Source organism: Bactrocera tryoni, chromosome 3 (assembly GCF_016617805.1).
Source record: "Bactrocera tryoni isolate S06 chromosome 3, CSIRO_BtryS06_freeze2, whole genome shotgun sequence".
Classification (NCBI taxonomy): Eukaryota; Metazoa; Arthropoda; class Insecta; order Diptera; family Tephritidae; genus Bactrocera; species Bactrocera tryoni.
Window position 1 is genome coordinate 80,460,641 of NC_052501.1, and position 12,388 is coordinate 80,473,028.

Sequence of the window (12,388 nt, forward strand, 5' to 3'; positions counted from 1 at the left end):
AATAATCTAATATTAATTTCCTAAACATTATTGAATAAATTGTAAAATCCCCGGCCTGACACATATATGGATACTAGAATTAAATCCATATGATCTTTAGTTACTCCTAACTTTCAAAAGGCGCGTGTATAAATTTGACAGCTGCCGGATCATTGTTTGTAAATTTATTATTTTGAGTGATTATTTATTATTATGAAAGAAAAATCGATAAAAATAAAATTCGCTGTTGATAAGAAATGTATTTTTTAAGCAATTGAAGCAAAAGCTTGACTAGTTTTCGGACACTGCCCCAGGAAAATAAACAACCAAAGATTGATTTCCTAAGTTCAGACGTGGTGAAATGAGCACTGAAGACGAAGAACGCAGTGGACGCACAAAAGAGGTTGTTACCGATCAAAACATCAAAAACGTCCACAAAATAATTTTGGAGGACCGTAAAGTGAAGTTGTTCGAGATAGTAGGTGATCCAAAGATATTAACTGGAAGTTTACATCACTTCATTCACAAATATTTTGGTATGAGAAAGCTCTATTCCAAGTGAGTATCGCGCGAGCTCACTTTTGACCAAAATTAATGACAAGTTGACGATTAAGGGCAGTGTTTCGAGATGTTCAAGCGTAATAAATCTGAGTTTTTGTATCGATATGTGACAAAGGATGAGACATGGCTCCTCAATTTTACTCCGAAGTTCAAACGACAGTCATCCGAGTGGACTGCACACGAAAACCCGGTGGAAAAACGCAACAGCCGGCTAGCAAGGTTAAGGCGTCTGAATGCGCATTCAATAATATTTATTGACTATCTTGAAAAAAGAAGGACCATTAACAGCGACTATTATATATTGTTATTGAAACATTTGAAGGACAAAATCGTTGATTTTAAACAAAATCAATGCAGCGTATCATTAGTCAGTGAAAACGTTGGCTATAAATCATGGATTGGGCTTCAAATTGGTTCCACATCCGCTGTATTCTTCAGATTTGGCCCCCAGCCACTATTTTCTGTTCTCAGGTCTCAAACGAATGCTCGCTGGTAAGAAATTTTCATGGTATAAAAAGGTAACCGCTGAACCTGAGGCCTCTTTTGAAGCAAAGAACGAATCCTAACACAAAAATGTTAACCAAAAGTTAGAAAGTCGCTTTATGGTAGCTATGGAAATGTTTACGGACCATTGCTCTATTGGCGTCCACGTAGTAAGGCTGGAAATCCTACCAGACGCCATGTTCAGAAGCTGTGTGGAAGAAAATGAGGTGGAATCAACTCAAGACGTCCCTCTTGATTGTCCCCCGTTTGGGAGGTCAAGACTTAAACATACATTCAGACATCCCACCGAGCTGGCGAGTGTGGAAATTAAATGCCTGTGCAAAATGGCTACTAAGCGCTTTACTAATTTATAGTTCGAAAACAAGAGTTCTTCTTTCTATGGCAGCACAAAGAACTAGTATATGTAACAGTCCACCTGTGATCTTTGATCAGTCTTCCAACCTAACCTAACCCGGAGTGTCGCTATAACCAACGTATCACCTTTGAAGGTAACTATGTTGAATACACAAAAAAGCGCGAGTTCTCTGCCCAAGTATAAACAAAACGAGAAAGAAAGAGCATGAAACCTAGAGATCTGAAGACATTTTCCAAAGTAGCCCGGACTGCATAGCCGAAAAGTTAGATTTCTTCTTGGAATTCGAGAGATCCGCTGAACATATCAGGACGAGGACTGAATTTAAAGCTGTCCAAATGTCGTAAAAGCATTAAATAAGGAATTCAAACTATAAAGAAACAGTATAATAGTCCCATAGCTGATATTACTTTCAAAAAATTGTTTAAGAAAGAGCGGAACTTTGGTATACTTGAAGTGTCGAACACAAAACATTTTATGTCAATCGTGAGCTACGGAAAAAACTTTCTATATTGGTACAAACTTTTCGACCAAAGCTTTAATGCATTCGGTTTTTCGAAAGGACCTAAAGTAACAAGGTCTTCATAGACATACCAAAGTAGAAGAATAATAATACTGCGAACTTAGCACATTAAAATCTCCAAGCACACATTTTATGCATTTGAATCAATTGCATTCCCTTACAAAACATAAATACATAAAATATATCCGAAACAATCCATATTCAACATCTTTCTTATGATATATCCGAACCAACGACTTTGCATGTTCTTCCTTAAGTCCTTCTAAACATTTACTCACCTTGATCAACTTCTCGCGTATCTCCCAACTGAATATGCCCGGATTGGCCTTGCGCAACTCCTCAATGCGCGCTTCGATTTCCGGCGATGTAACTTTCGGTTTCGAACCGCCTATCACACCCGGTCGTATTGAACCGGTTTCCTGGTAACGATTTAGTATTTTCGATACACAACCATGCGAGACGCGTAGCTGACGTGAGATCACACAAGGTCTTATGCCATTAGCGGCCATTTCGACAATTTTCAAACGTATATGATTCGGTAGCGGTCGACCGTTGATGAAGACACCGCCGAGTTGATTGACGCGGCCCTGACCTGTGGTTAGAAAAGTAGTTATATTAGTTAGTTTGTGGATAATTTTAGGTTAGTTGGTGCTAGATCTCTTAGTACTCGTATTCTTAAGGACTTAAAGTATAACTTAACATTATATTCAGTGACTGAGAAAGTTTTTACTCTGAATATCTAGGATAGAAGAGTAAGATGAATCCAAAAGAAAGTTATTCTCTGTAGATCAATTAAATCTAGGTTTTGTTGACAAATTGACTCAAAGTATACAAAGAGATTGCTTTTCTTCCAAAGTGGGAACAGTTATTGGGTAGTCGCTGTTCAAAAATGAGTGAAAATAATGAAGAAATTCGCTATATTTTGAAAGTTGCTATATCAGTTGGTGTGGCACAACAATTTTTCGCTCGCTTCCGTTCGGGAAATTTCGATGTGAAAGATGCACATCGCTCTGATCGACCTATTGTTGAAAAAGTCGATGAAATTATGAAATAAGATTGACCAGGACCATTACATAAGCAGTCATAACATCGCTAAGAAACTTAACATTCATTGCCAAACGGTTCCGAGCCATTTAAAAAAGGCTGGCTACAATATGAAGCTCGATAATTGGGTTCCACAAGAATTGTCTCTGAAAAATTTAATGGACCCTATTAACATCTGAGATTCTTTGCTAAAACGAAATGAAATCGAAAAATTTTTGAAGCGAATGAGAACAGGTGATGAAAAGAGGATCAAATACGACAATAATGTGCGAAAAAGATCATGGTCCAAGCGGGGTGAAACTCAACAAATGGTCGAAAAGCCAGGATTGACGCCTGAAATGCTGAGTGTTTGATGGGACTGAAAAGAAATCATCCAGCCTGGTCGAATGATTTATTCTACATTTTACTGTCAACAACTGATGAGATTGAAGCAAGCAATCGAAAAAAACTGCCAGAACTGATCAACAAAAGGTCTTCCATCAGAACAACGCTAGACACAAAAAAAATTTGATGACTCAGCAAAAACTGTGAGAGCTTGGCTGGGAAGTTTTGATGCATGATACACCTTATAGCCCTGGCCTTGCACCATCGGACTACCATTTGTTTCGGTCAATGCAGAACTCCCTTAATGTAGTAAGGTTGGCTTCACGAGAAACCTGTGAAAAATACTTGTCGCAGTTTTTCGCCGAGAAACCAGAAAAGTTTTACGCTGGTGGATAAATGTCTCTAGCGGAAAAATGGCAAAAAGTGGTCGAGCAATTGGTACATATTTTCTTCATTAAAGTTCATTATAAATATAAAAAATAAGTTGAAGTTTGATTAGAAATACGAAAAGACTTTTTCGACTACCCAATACTATTAAGTTTGGCTGGACTATTTTCAGAGAAAGAGTAATACAATGAAGCAGTTGGAATTTTTGAGAATTCTTTTACGAAAAAAATGACAAATAAATAAAATATTTACCTTGGAATGGGTATCCGGAGAAAAAAGGCCGCATATTTAACGAATTTGCGCTGGTCATATCCATTTTTGTCAAAGTATATAGTACTAGGGGTCTTATAGGAACTTAGTGTAATATGATATATAAATATATGTATGAATATGAAAATATAATAGCTTAAACTTCGATAAAAAATTGATGTATTTCGTATGAAGTCAACACTTTGGTTTTTGGTCTAAATTGCACTGGGTTTATTACTTGCTACGCCAACTAATTAATCCTCACTGTTACTAGTCACACTTTGTTGATATTTTTGATACAAATATTTACTTTCAAGCACACATAAATATCGGTTAAAAATCAGTTAATTTGTCAAACACTTTGGCGCCTTAATACACATTGCTTCACCGCGCCGGTAAACGCTGGTTAATGGAGCGACGCGGAAACAGTTCAAAAGGTGCGCCAGCTGCCCTTTAAAGTAATACAATAACAATCGCCCGAAACACGTACTATTGGAGCCGAGCGCGCGCGTTTGCACAAATACACAACATCCGACGGAAGTCCACACAAACGGCGAACTGGTCTTAAACGCCCGCTTTGCGGTCCAATTCGTTTGCCGTTGCACAAGAAAATACGCCAAATAATGCTATTTACGTTGGGTTGGATGGAGTAACTCGCGTCACAAGCAGGGCGATCAGGCCGCGCGACATTCGGTACACAACTAAAAGAGCGCGCGAGCATAAATTAACGAAGTCGCGTTGCGCGCAAAAGTTGAAACGCGCGCGCGATCAACAGCCACAGTCCGGAACTGGTTTGCGCGGCGCAGCCAAAACAAAAGAACAAAAAACGCTGACGACAACAACAAAGCGCGCCGTTTCCCAATACAAATACATGTGAAATAAAATTAAGCAAACAACAACAAATAGGCAGGAAAAACATACAAACAAACAAAAGCTACAAAAACAGGCGCTAATGTATGGCAATAAGCAGAACGCCGCGCTGGCGAATCGCCGCGTCGCTTTTGGTTTGAATACAGTTGGTGCATTAGTATGCGCGTGTTGTTGTTATGCTTGCTGTGGTTGCATGTGATGGTGGTGGTGTTAAAGCAATGCTTGGCGCGCACATTTCAATAAGCAACAACAACAACAATATTTATAAAAGCAGGCTTTGTTTGCGTGTGTGTGCAAGGAGGCGGGCCATTGTTAATTGGTCAATATATTTGTTGTTGCGCGCTGAACAAAACTAACCATACGCGTCTGAGAACGGGTAGCTGTAACTAACCGGTTTGATATCAAAGTCGCGGTCGCTGTATTAATGAGAGGAAAACTAGCAACAAAAGAATACTCACGTTCACAGCGTTCGTGGTGGTTTGTTGTGTGCGATTGTGTTTGCGATTGGGTTTGTGTGCGCGCAACAACAGCAGCTAGCAATGGCAACGATCAAAAGTGAGGCGCGGCCAAATGGTAGTGAGCGCGTCGTTGTTAAGCGTGTGCTAGTTGGAGAGCGCGCTGCACAGCCGCTCATTTATCGTGGCGCACAGTGCTGTGGCTGCGGCACATTGGCTATAAAATGTCATACGAAATAATATAGCAGGGATCGGAATATTTTTACCACGTTGTAAAGCAGGGATGGTAATGCATTTTTATTGTATTAAAAATTAGCTTAGTAAATTTTATTTTATTTTATTTTTTATTTGAAGTAGTGTGTTTCCGTAAGTCATGTGTTTGAGTTCTAGAAAGGAATGGGACGCTTCCGATACCAAATTTTTAATTTAAGAATAATTTATATTTAATATGGCATTTTATTTTATGCATCATTTTGTGTTAAGATTCTTGCTTCCAAGAAATTTTGTACAAATATATCTTCTCAAGACTGTTATTAGCATCTGGTGGATCTTAAAGTTTCAGGAAACTATTTTTTAACTCTAAAGCCAGTCCATAGTTGCCCTTTGCTTTTGTTGAGCAAACTGTCACTGACTTTCTGTCTTTCTGTCTCTTACTCTCTATCTTTCTCTCTTTTTCACTCCCTCTCTTTCTCTCTCTCTCTCTATCATACACCCAGACAGTTTGCTATCTTTTTTCCTCACATTTAAAGTGACTATTCTCTAAGAATTTTCAGCTCAAAAATGTTCCGTCGAGCAAATATCTTCCAGAGACCTTCGTTAGAACCTGGCAGACCCTAGAACTATGAACAAACAATTTATGAACCCTTAAAACCAGTCTAAGCTGCTTTTGTTGAGCAAACTGTCATTGACTTCTCTCTCTCTCTCTCGCTCTCATACACGCACAGTAAGCTCTTGTCTTCTCTCACATTTCGAGTAATTATTCTCAAAGAATTTTTACCTCAACCTTTATCGTTGTGCAAATATATCTTCCCGGGACCTTCTTTAGAATCTGGTAGACCCGAAGACTCTCAAGAACCTTTTTACCTCAAAATTATTCCGCTTAGGGACTTAGTTCTTAACATATATTAAATGGTTTTCATAGACAATTTGGTAGAGTGGTTCATTCACGATTGGTTGGACAACCCATCAAGCAGGAAATTAAGAGGCCAATGGAACTAGTATCTTCTTCTACGAAAATGAATAATTTTTTCTTATTTCGAGGTACAACATGACAACGACCATGAAATAGAGAGACCAATACCAGTTCCTGCTAAGAAAATTGATTTTTTTTATTGTTTCGAAGTTCGACATGACATAGAGCGTGCAATTTAGAGACCAATACTAGTTCCTTCTGTGAATATGGATTATTTTTTTTATTTCGAGGACGCAACTATAGTTAGGCACCTTCGGAGAATATGAAGCACTCTTTAAAGTGTGAGCAGATAGTGTTCTCAAACGCGGAAAGGACCGAAAACAAAGAGTCAGCGCCATTTAATTAACTGGGAATACGAGAATTATTGCTCCTAGCTTTTGTTGATTAAAGAAGCTTTATTATTCCTAGAAAAAGTCAAGTTTCGGACCAAGATATATTCAAATCGCTTTCATTTTCAGCTATTTTCTCGCTTTGATGCGATTTTATAAGACGACATAGTTGCAGACCGACCCGTCAAATAGTCCAAATTATTTAATCAGCAAAACAGCTCTAGCTTTGAAAATGAAGCTTATTCTAAGAGAAAGTCAAGTTTTGGATCAAGATATATTCTTCTAGCTTTCATTTTTTATTGTTTTCTCTCTTTGATGGGATTTTATAAGACAAAAAAGTTCTCATATGCAGACAGATCGATAAATAGTAAACAGAAAAACGAGATCTCTTGCTACCAGCTTTTGATATGAAGCGAATTCTGAGAGAAAGTCGGGTTTTGGGAACAAGATATATTCATATTGGTTTCGTTTCCGCTTTTGGTGCGACTTTCTAATATGAAAATGAGAATTACGAACAGACACACAGCACAAAACTGCATAAAATGCTAAGTGAGAGAGCGCACGAGCTTACTTAAGCTTTTGATCCACTCATTTGCTCACAGCATATCATTGTATTGTATTAGCAGTTGCTTGACATGTTATTGTTGTTGTGCTTGCGCAGTCTGCTCAAGTGCTTTTCTGTAGATAATCAGCGCTAGTTTAATGGAGTGCAATGGCTAAAGAGCCACGCCTACTCAGCTTCACAACGAACTTAACTGCAGTTGGTAAGGCAAAAAGCAGTCGGACCACCGATAAACTGTAGTAGAAACTAGCGAGTAAAGCGGTGTACGCAATGCGAATTATAGCGACTAGTTTATTTGCTTTCGGCAGCGTTGATTGGTTGCCGATTGTTTATTGTTGTAGCCGTTGTAGCCGATATCCCACTTTGCCCGCACAACCCTCCCCTACCGGTCGTTCTCCTCTGCCATTCCCATTGTTGCGCTGCGTGCATGCTTGTTGGTATTTTTATGCGTTGACAATTTATCAACAACAACAACAACTACATATGTTTGTTTTATAGAGAGTTTTGGTTGTAATCTTGTAATGTCCTTCATTCGATCGCTTCAATGCGAGCGCTAACGAAGCAGCTGCCGTTTGCCATGTGCGTAATGTTTGTAATGTAAAATCAACAACACCAAAATCAACAACAACAACAATATTAGTGTTACTAAAACTTTTCGCAATGGCCGATTCGTTGTTGCTGCTCCTGTGCATTTCGCTTTGTTTCCGGCCGATGCGTGTTTTGCCATAAATATGTGTGCGTGCGTGTGTGTGTTTTGCATTTTGGCTTTTAATTTGACATTCGCACAAAGGCATGACATTTGTCGTCACCGTCGTACGTCGTTTGCAGTCAATTAAAGCGTGAAGGCTAGCTGTGCCGCTATCTCTCTTAACAACAATGAAGATACACTCGTAGATATACATATGTACATACATATGTACTTATTTATTATACTGTTGGCCAGCACGTGTGTTACTGTTTGCTTTTCAATTTTTGATGGAGGATTCATTCAATTTATTTAAAGTACAGCATATATTTATACCGGTTATATACTGGTTATTGCGCCCACCACCTTTTTGAAACTCTCATTGAGCTGTTTGGCGCAGTAATATAACATTTATATGCATATGTACGACTAAACATACATTTTTTAGCAAGGTCAAATAAAGAGTGATCCATTTCGAGTTTCTCTACTTTTTTTGAAGAAAAAACGCAGAGCTGATGGGGAATGTTTTCCGAAAGAACGCTCTTTAGCATTTAGTTCTTAAAAATTATCTCTTTTAAATGTTGGCCGCGGCTACGTCTCAGATGGTTTATCCGTTGAGTTCTATTTTCGGTGACTCGTTCGAGCATTTCGACTGATAAGTGGCGAATGACACCCATGATGATTTGGCATGAATCGAAGCGGAATTGTCTGCATTGACTTTAGACTTAACATGTCCCCACAGGAAAAAGCCTAACGGTATGATATCAAACGATCTGGGTGGCCAATCGACCGGCCCAAAACTTGAAATTATCTGCTCACCGAAGTGTTCTCTCATTAAATCCTTTAATTGATGCGATATATGGGAAGTGGCGCCATCTTGTTAAAACCAAATGTCGCCGAGATCTCGAGCTTTAATTTTGGTTATCATAGCGCGATACGGGAGCCATTGACGGTTACGTTCTCTCAGGCAACATTTTTTAAGAAATATGGACCCATGATTCCACCAGCTGACAAACCACACTAAACCGTTGTGTTTTCCTAATAAAATGGCAGCTCTTGAATGTTCTCAGGTTGTTCTTCGTCCCAAGTGCTGGCTATTTTGCTCGCTTACATACCCATTGAGCTATACCCAGATTGAGCCGGATCTTCTTGGAACTTTTAAGTAGTCCATAAAGCAAAGCGATGTCGCTTGGGAAGGTCGAGCAGCTTTAGTTCCCGCACAAGCTGTATTTTGGGAAATGCGTCAAGTCGGTCCATATGTCAATCCGAGTTTCTGGGAACGGCACCGAATGGACTCTCCACGGTCTTCGTGTACACTCTAAGCTACGGCTGCGACTCACGCGTGATCTGTCAAAAAAGGCTATTGAAAAAGTTATTTGGTCCGTTGGTTGGACATCGTCCTCTTCTGCCAAAGGACAGCATTACCAAAATGATAAACTTGACAAAGAAAGTTTAAAGTCAGCCCTGTAAGCAAGCTGATGACTCCACGCTTGACCCACTATTAAGAGGTAATAAAATCAAGTAGTATACAGACGGCTCGAAAATGTCGCAGAGAACTGGTACAGCCGTCGCAGGACCAAACTCTTCATACCCATGGGAAGTTTTTCGAGTATTTTCCAAGCAGAGGTCTTTGCTATAATATATATATCTATATACATAAGTCTCCAGTGCAGCTATCGTAAAGTATCGCTACATTTTGCGATAGCCAATAGGCACTTGTGAACTCTGCTTATGAGATAAGATGTTGCTGTTGTTGTTGTAGCGGAAGAAATAAATTCTAAATTAATTTCCGAACCGTTGACAGTCCTTGGCCGAATAAAAATCCGGGTCCGCTTCAGTTACTTAGACCCGACTGACGTGAGTACAGAATCAATTTGAAAGAATATCGTTGCTGGCGCTGGAGTGCATATAACGACTGAATAGCCCACCAGGTCGTAACTAAGTGTATTTTTTTCTGTATGCCAGATCGAAAGAGTATAGCCTGAAATGAACTGGTTGACGAGCTTACCCACTTTGCTGCTTCCACTAGAATAGTAGGACCAGAACCGCGTATTGATGTTGGTCCTCATACCATGAAAAAGCCTCCCTTTAAATAAGGAAAAAGTAGGCAGAAAAGTGTTGGCAACAACTCCAAGGCATGTGCCACGCCAAATTGCTAATCGGTGGTTACAATGCTTATAAAGGTAATCAACATCTCGAAAAACAAATTTCGGCTACTGACCGCATTTTACACTGGCCATTCTAAGCTCAAGCAACACTTATTCAACATGGACTTAGCTTGTTGTGAAAATTACCGGTTCTACGACATGGAGCCGGACCTGATGATAGAAGATGATGCAGACGCCGTATTAAAGCCCTTTGATCCATGTTTCTGGATAAGGATCACATCGGCTCAATAGCACTCAGCGGTATATTGGAATTTATCAATGTATTTGGGCTATGTGAGACGTTGTGACTGAGCAGATGGCCCGAAAGTAATCAGCAGTCGACTATATGAGTGTTTCAAGATGAGCCCTCAATGATTTATACTTTATCATAATGGCTCTGATGAACTCTTACTTTATTTTCTTAGAGCAGGCCAATCGTTTTTTGTTTAATTCAAATCAAAACGGCAGCGTGGATTATGCCGGATTCAGTCTTATCCAATTTGGCTAAGATTTAGTAAATTTAAAATTTAGTTCTTGAAACAATAAAACAGTCACGACTCATAACCTATGAAGTAGATGAGCTCATCAAGCGCTGAGCTGTGTATTTAACCTCTAATATCAATGCAAAATACAGGGTGAGCAATGTGTTCAAGCATTGTTATATAGAAAAAGCAATAGTGATAAAAAGTCAACACCGACCATCGAGAGCCTTCGAGGACTGCAAAAGATAAACAATAACTATAAATACAGCTTAAGGCAAATAGTTCAAAGGATAGGGGAATAGCATGATAATATCTTACTTTTAATAGAACGCTAATTTCAGCTGATTGAGATGACTAATCTTAAAATCCAGTATCCGAAAAATCCAATATTGCAAAATCAAAGCTGTTTTTGGTTTGCCCGAGTTTCCTTTCACTCATCCGATAACGCGTTCTTACGCTGGTGAGTGCCCCACAAATATTCTCATGGCATGTTTGATTCGTCGTCGCTCTTTACGTTACCGGAAGTCCTACCAAGAAACCCACCACAGTGTGCAAACTAGAATATTTTGAACAAAATAGGGCTCAATATCGGTGGCCAGCTAAAGATATTAAAATATTACTTCGATATACATATAAGTAAGTGATAAACTAAAATTATAGGTTTTGTCAGGTCAAATTTAACATATTGCCTTAATCTCAACACAAAATTACTGCACTTCCGCTGGACTCCACTAGAGAAGTATAATCACTTAGAATAATTGACGTTCCGATAAGAATACATGGAAATTTTTATATGCGTAACGGTAACTATTATGTATATGAATGACCATATATTTATGTGTGAAAATCGCATGCTTCAGTGAGAACGATAATTGAAAAGTGTCATTGAGCAAATTATGGTTAGAAGAGCGTAAACGCTTTAAGCGACATATTGAACTAATAATCACTAAGCTACTCACACATACACATACTCATATATACATATGTATAAACAACTATTTACATTTGCACATGCGCGCTGGAGGCCATAAGCAAGTATGTGCCTATTGACAGCTATTACACATGATAATAACAAGCACACACACAGACACACTTTCAGGATAGAGCACATACATTGACAGTTGAGCATACATTTATGCATATCCTGTCAACGAAATATTTAGTTGTGGTTGCCCGCTGCGTCCAACAAAATGGCCAACAGCAACGACATGCCACATCCTGCGGCAAACGGATCGACCATTCGACATACTAATCGTACTAACTGTCATAAGCACATTAAATGTGGCCAAAAAATTAATTGGAATTTTGAATATGAATGAGTAGTTGAGTGAACTGAGCAACGCACACGCACACACTCACACACAGACACGAACTTGGAGGACTTTAAAGTGGAGCACTTCACATATACTACAACGATTTTGCACGCCAGTGCTGGTATATGCTTCATTAGTATAGTATTTTCTGCTGATTTACAGCGGCTGAGAAATTTCTAAATTTTTTGGGAAAACTGAATGAAAATTTTGAGTGTAAATTTCGGAGAAGGAAAAGTAATTTGAAATTTTTAGTTTGATTTGGAAAAAAAAGTAATTTGAAATTTTATGTTTGGCTTGAAATAAATACCATTAAATTTGGCTGCACAGAAGCAAAAATAACCCTTTCAGAGGCATTTCTTATAGCAAAAATGATATTTATCTTGATTTTGACCGTTCATTTTGTATGGCAGCTACATGCTATAGTCAAACG

At 38.8% G+C, this 12,388-nt stretch overlaps 1 protein-coding gene across 1 annotated transcript in view; it reads right to left on the reverse strand.

The window, feature by feature from the left end:
* Positions 1 to 12,388, reverse strand: part of LOC120772780 (protein gooseberry-neuro) — an 80,545-nt gene that overhangs the window by 51,164 nt on the left and 16,993 nt on the right. Inside the window, exon 2 of the mRNA XM_040101558.1 lies at positions 2,198 to 2,511. Within this exon, the coding sequence (XP_039957492.1) occupies positions 2,198 to 2,511 (314 nt within the window). The remainder of the gene's footprint in view (positions 1 to 2,197; positions 2,512 to 12,388) is intronic.